The following is a 6,766-nucleotide window of genomic DNA, read 5'->3' as shown; positions in this document are numbered from 1 at the left end:
CAGAGGCCCCCAAGTGTGAGGAGAAATCGAAACTGGGTCTCCCATCTAGGTGAAAAAAATATGTGCAGAGAACTTCCCCCAAGTGAAGCTTTTTACCCAAATCGGGGGCTTTCTGCTGGGTGTAGTTATCAGCTAGCAGAGTAGCACGTATTTGGTTTTTGTGAGCAGGGTTGGCGGCCCACTTGTGGGTGTGGGTGCGGGTGGGGGTGGAGGGAAGCTGGGCCGCCTGGGTGACCCGAGTCTGGAGAGTGATCTTTGCATTTTTGTATCTCAGTACAGCCCTCTTTCCAACTTAGTGCCTTCCAAAGAACCATGCTTGTGATTCATGAAATCTTTATTTTTGTCAAGTGAAGAAAAAAAAAAATCCTCAAGATGGAACATCTCATTAGCAATCCCAGGAAGGTGGAAGTAAATACTGTAAGATAAAATTGAAATCCTTTAACAAGCTCTGCTTCACGCCAAATGATCTGTTTCTGACAGATAGCGGTACCTTAAAGGAAACTTTTTGTTCATCTACTTGCGTAAATGCTTTCTGAGGAAGTCTGTACCCCTCTCCTGTGCTACTTTAGTTTTAGAACATAAATTGCCTTCTCTAAGGGCTTACAATTTGCAACTTTGTATCCTGCAAACACTCTAGAATATGGTTAGATACTGAAATCTCTTGCCTGTGAAGATGCATAATACAGTTAGATCCCGTGACACCCTATTTAATGACATGGATTGTTATGTCACTGTTCCCTTCAGTGCTTTTTTTTTTTTCGATTTTATTCCTGTCCTCTTTTTAAATGGTGGGCACACTTTCGCCCTCCAAATTCTGCCATTACATTCTCTGAGTTCGTAATGCACGGTTGGGACTCAGAAAAGAAATGTCACACAAAGGATAGTGACACCTGGCATCTTCTGGTGGGCTGGTCTGTGGTCGAATTCTTCCCTGCAAGGTTGGTGTCCATTGTGGGTGACCTGGTGGGAACTGGCTTCTCCATGAGCCCCTGAGATCCTTCTAAGAAGGAACTGGATCTTCCTTTCCTATTTGTCCTTGGCTCCTGGCTCACAATAGATGCTCAATAAATGTTTAAGTGACCAACATCGAGGTCCCACTCAAGCTGCTGTATGAAAACATCCATTCCTAGAAAAACAACATTTCTAGTGAGAATTATTCCAAAGGCATGGGGATGGGAAGCAGGGCAGCCCTCAGCAAAGTTCTTTACAGAGTAGAGTGGATCCTTGTGGTCCTCAGCTCTCAGCCACACCCCCTCCCTAGTGTCCCTGCTCTCTCCTTCAGCCATCGGGTCTTTATCTCTGGCTTCTCTCTGTCTGGCATGAGGAAGCACCCATGCTCCTGATTGTTCCATCAAAACGAGTATCTCCCATCTCCCCTCCCCTCAAGGCCCTGCTTGGGCTTTCCAAGATGGCAGCAAGCTAAGTAGAAGCCATGGACCAAGCATGGTCTGCCCCAACGTGCCTTTCCAGACCCAGATTTCTCTCTCTGCCCAACCCAGGTTCCAGGTAAGGAAGCAAAGCCTTCCCTCTGCCTGATGTTTGCTCCTCCCTCCAGCCCTCCCCTGCTCGGTGACTTCCAGTTCATTCTTCAAGGTGTAAATCAAAATGCCTTCTGCTTGCTGAACACCGGTTGTCACACTTTGCTCCGCTCTCTGCGCAGCGTGACGCTCTTCCATTGAGCACAGTTCCTGCATGACATTGCACATATCCATTCATGGGCTCAGTTTCTGTGTGAGACAGCGAGTCCTGTCTTTCAGCATCGATTTCCCTAAAGCCTCGCACATCCCCAACGGGGACCGCAGATGATTCCTTGAAAGACGGGAGGAAGGGGGAGGAGATGAGGGCAGGGGCAAGCCTCATTCCTTGTTTGTTCTAACACTGGCTGAGGTGCATGTGGCGGCTGAGATTAAAAGGAGAAGAAAGAGCAGGGAAACAGAGGGGTTTGGGTGTAGAAGGGGTTAAGATGTAGGCCTAGTGGGCCTCAGGGCTTCCCCCACATCATTTAGTGAGATGTGTCTTCCCGGGCTTGGGGCACACAGAGCTGTGGGACTCCCCAACACTCCCCCTGCTCTCTGCTCCCGACTGCACTGGAATTGGGGTGAAGTGTTTCAACTCAGTCCCATTTCGAGCATGAGGCAGATCAGTCAGAGTCCAGCCACCCGAGTACTACAAGAGCCTAACCGGAATGGTGAGGTTGAAAACACCCAAGGGCTACGTGGGCTGTGTGATGTCACTTTCCAAAGCAGCGCTCACAGTTGTCATGAGCAGCCCCAGGCCTGCCTGGTCCTCCCCCGCCTACCCCTGACACGGCCAGGATTCCCTCCACACAGTGATGACATTCAGTTAAGCCACAGTTTCCTTGACCCGGGAGGAAACCCGTGCGGTTTGGGGGTGGGGGCGTGGACAAGCAAGTGTGGATTTTTTTTCTCCTTGCCCGTGGCTTTAAATTGCAGCTTCTCTTTTAATTTTCCATTATGCAGCGAATGCATGTGTGCCAGAAGCGGACACATGTATTCCGTCTGGGACAATAATCCCAGACAGCAATAAATTAGAGTCTGTGTGCAGACATGCCAAAAATGTGGCCGCGTGGTAGGGTGTCCCTGGGACCAGCCACCTCCTCCAGTCTGCTTGGTGACTGCGGGCCTTGGCCTGCCGCCTCTGTCAATAGATTTTGCTTTGTATTTGAAACCTGTCTTTCCATCTAGTCTCCACAGAGGCAAGAGGGGGGAGGGCTGCCTGTGAGGCTTGGCTGGACACGTCTGTCCCAGGCAGCCTCAGGGAGCTTCGAGGACAGCGTCCTCCCAAGGGCATCATTCTCTTTCCTGCACCAGAACAGCAGTGACCTCCAAGCTGCTTCCCTCCCAAACTAAAGCACGGCCCAAGAAGAGCCCCCCACTCCTTCTGGATTGAGCCGATAGACTACCATATAATGCTTTTTAAAAAAACAACATTTTTAAACTTACAAGAGGAATACATGTTTAGTGCACAGAATTTAGAGGGTAGAGTGAAAAAAAAAAGCCACCTGTAATCCCACCTTCAAAGATACTCTGTTTTAGCATGACTTCTTCCAACGTTTTTCCGTGCCGTGCTACCCTTTTAAACATGCAAAAAGCCGGCGGACTCCAGCTCCTTGAGCTGTACCTCACATTATCCAATTAGTGCTTTCCCCTAAGTACTGGAAACTTTTACTTATTCCACATGAGAGAGTCCAGCTGGGAGAGCCGCTGACTCCCCCTGCGCTTCTGGAAAAGCTGGCCACAGAGGGAAGCAGCCGGGAGAGAACAAGGGAAAGACAGAGTCCTTACAGAAGTCCAGCCAGACAGCCCCACAGGGTAGCACCGGGTCCTTTACCAGCAGCCCTGCGGATAGAGGGACGCTGTATACAAAGGGCTCTGGTCTGACCCTGACTTTGATACCCTTTAGCCTTGGGAAACCTCTACTGCTCTGACCGCATCCCATCCTGTTGCACGCGTGTGTGCTCTTCGCTGTGGGGGTAGGAGCAGCCTCTGAACTGTTACCTTGGTGACAGTCTAGCCCCCCTTCCCCAACTAGAGGGCTGGGCTGACCCAGGAGGCGATCTTGACACGTGCTTGCTTCCCCGCTTGCTTCCCCATGTGCCTCTAGCCCAGGAGGTACGCAGCGAGCATCATGTTGTGATTGACCGATAGGACACAATTCGAGATGGGTGTCTGTGACTAGCAGGCCGTGTGACAGTCCTGCGAAGAGAGGGAGGCCTCCTGGCGCCGATGCCCAGCCTCACAGAAGCCCTCAGGGGCCAGGAGGAAGCAGGCGATGACTCTACCAGCCGCCAGCCTGCCACACGGCCTCTCCGGGAGCCGCACGGCACACAGACCCTGCTTTTTCAGAAAATTATTTTTTCCTTTCTCACTTTCCATGGAAACTCAAAATAGCAACCAAAAAAAAAAAATCCAAAACAAAACAAAAAAAACCCCGGCCAAGCTCCCTCTCAGCCTACAAAACCGTCCCCAGGAATAGTACTGAGATCCTAGAGGCCCTGGGGGAGAAAGGGTTCTAGATCTCTCTAAAATCGCTTTCTCACTGGGCACTGTGTGCCCATGAGCTGGAGGTGGGTTCTGAGGTGGTGTGTTTTCTCAAGTTTAGAAAAGTGAGTTTCTTCCAGGGCTTAGAGGTCAGCTTGCTGTGGTGACAGTCCCCTCTCCGTGCTGTTGGTGAGGAGGTCCCGAGTGCCCAGCGAGGGACAGCGCGGCAGCGGACAGATGCCTTCCGTGGAGACTGTTATTGGAACATCCTTTTTGAGATGCCTCCGGGCTGTGCTGTGTATGCCTGGTCCCCACTGAGCAGCCTGGCAGAATGGGGGGAACTCCGGGCTTGGAATCAGGAACCCCCGGTTCTGAGATCACATCAGGGACCCAAGAGGCTTTGAGCACATTGTTTCCCCTTCCCTAGGTCACCAGAAGGGCAGACAAGCTGATTTCTAAGGAGACACCCTCATCCAGCCTCAGGACCCTGTGCCCCCAGCCTGCCCCCTGGTTATGTGAACGCCAACCCTTTCCATTCGCTGAAAAACCAGTGTTCTTTCCCTTCAGCTGGCAGGGTCCGCTGTCATTGGTTTTGGACTATGGTTTCGGTTTGGGGGCACCATGAAGGACTTCTCATCGGAGGACAAGTCCCCGGAGTATTTCTACGTGGGTGAGTGACTCCAGCCTTACCAGAGTCCCCTCTACCCCCGAGCCTTGGGGCAGAACCTGCATCTGAACTTCTGGGGGGGGAGGGGGAGAGGCGCAGGTCAGGGTAGTGAGGAGGCAAAACCTGACCCCTGCAGACTCCACCTGGCCCTGGGGGTACAGGGCCATGTGGTCATGGCAGGCGCACCCCCGCACCCCTACCCTGCCCGCTCCTCCCGCGGTTCATCAAAACCCAGAAAGAGCCGTGTGGGAGGACCGTCGCGCTGTGCTTCTCTCAGCCGCGGCTCATTTCCAAAGAATTAGAAAACTCCCTCTTGCCCGCGGAATGAAGTGGACACACCCCAAAGTCCGTCACCCCCGCGTCCACCAGGGCGGATGGGGTCCCTGCCAAGTCCGGGTTTTAGGTGTGATCTGCTATTTTAAATTGTCTGTAAGAGAGACTGGGTTCCGAATGAGGAGACATCTCAAGGTTTGGAGGCGCAGGGAGGTGAGGGAAGGGATGAGGGCTGGGAGGGCAGACGGCAGCCAAAGGCAGCCAAATCAGGAGGTTACTTCTCGGAGCAAGATGGGTAAGGGCGAGGACGCCCCACGTTTCACCAAACCCCAGATGTAGCCTCTTCTGTAAAACACGCAATTAAGTTCCACTTCAGAGAAGAAGAAATGCTGCCGACTCAGCCGTGACATCCCATAAACTATGCACGCTAATTTTAGAAACATTAGTGTAAATATGTAAAATGTGTATCGGAATGGCTCCACGCGGGGAGAGGCGAGGGGCGATGGGGCGTCCCCAGGGCTAGTTTGGGGTCCCACCACGTCATCGGGAGCCAGGCTCTCCGCGGGCCGTCCTGGGATCACCCCGAACCCTCCCCCCAGATGTGAAAGAATGCGCTGTGGCTCCACGTGTCAGAGCCTCGTCCGGCAGCCTCCAAAAGAGAAAAAAAGGAAGTTCCACCTAAAGCGCATGGCCCTTAAAGAGGTCCCCAGCAGACCTCCCCTGCAGCTCCTGGCCAGGACAGTACCGCGCGGGCCCCAGAGGGCCTCGGACACGCGACAGAGCAGAGTTTTGTTACAATGATGAAGGGAGGAATCAGCCACCGTGCTTAGCACTGAAACGCTCTTTGCCCCTCCCGTGGTTTCCAGGTGGTGGCACACAGGCTTCCCGCCAAAGCCCATGTGCACATTTAACATATTTCTCCTTGAGGAACTCCTGGCTCCGAAAACCCCCTCGGAATCGTTCTCCATCCCGGAGCAGGCCCCCCGTGCCCCAGGACAAGGCTCAGCCTGTGCTTGTCCTGTGCCACCACCACCCCCCCCAGGGATGGGCGGGAGTGGCACCAACATAAGAATTAAGAAGTGAGAAGGGGCGCCTGGCTGGCTCAGTCGGTGGAGCAGGCAGCTCTTGATCTCGGGGTCATGAGTTCGAGCCCCGTATTGGGCATAGAGCCTACTGAAAAACAAACAGAAAAGATTCTGCGTGCGAGCAGTGGTGGCGTATGTGCACAGTCACATTAAACCAGCTTCACAGATTTAGGAGAAACTTCTAACAGCCGCCTGGAGGACTGGGTCAGAAGAACATGCTACTGTTTATCTCAGGCTCATGACTTTGAGCTCCACTTCAAAAGGAGAAGAAGGAGTGAGAGAAAGCACTGGGGGCTGGCAGGACAGCCACAAGGTAGAGGGTTGCTTGAAGGAGGCCTTGGAAGCCTGGTTTCAGACACACTGAAGTGGGGAGAGCCTTACTCATGACCCTGAATTAGCACTGGCAAACACAAGGCGGTTACCCATCGCTTCCCTGGCCTGGGGAAGGGAGGGCTAATTGTTCAGGATACTCCCTTCCCGGAGTCTTCCTAACCTAGATCGTCCAACCAACTATCGCTGATGCCCAGCGTGAACAATGTTTTCTCTCCCTGCTCTGAATTCAGTAGTTACCTGACGTGCTGACGTGACATCCATCCCAGTAAAACAGTGGAGATCTTTTGCTCCTGAAATCGAGGCACGCGGAGGTTCAGGGTATTAGCATTCGGTCTGTCTTCTCTTCATGTGCTCTTGGCTTTGCGCTGGAGACCACTATTTATCTCCTCTTTGCCGGGGGGGCGGGG

General features: G+C 52.9%; 1 protein-coding gene across 1 annotated transcript in view; it reads left to right on the top strand.

The window, feature by feature from the left end:
• Nucleotides 1-6,766, top strand: part of TSPAN2 (tetraspanin 2) — a 66,961-nt gene that overhangs the window by 11,338 nt on the left and 48,857 nt on the right. Inside the window, exon 2 of the mRNA XM_077767112.1 lies at nucleotides 4,569-4,671. Coding sequence (XP_077623238.1) covers nucleotides 4,569-4,671 — 103 coding nt within the window. The remainder of the gene's footprint in view (nucleotides 1-4,568; nucleotides 4,672-6,766) is intronic.

This window comes from Crocuta crocuta, unplaced genomic scaffold, assembly GCF_008692635.1.
Source record: "Crocuta crocuta isolate KB4526 unplaced genomic scaffold, BGI_CrCroc_1.0 scaffold180, whole genome shotgun sequence".
Lineage (NCBI taxonomy): Eukaryota > Metazoa > Chordata > Mammalia > Carnivora > Hyaenidae > Crocuta > Crocuta crocuta.
Note: the sequence above shows the minus strand (reverse complement) of the source record. Positions and strands in the feature narration are given on the sequence as shown.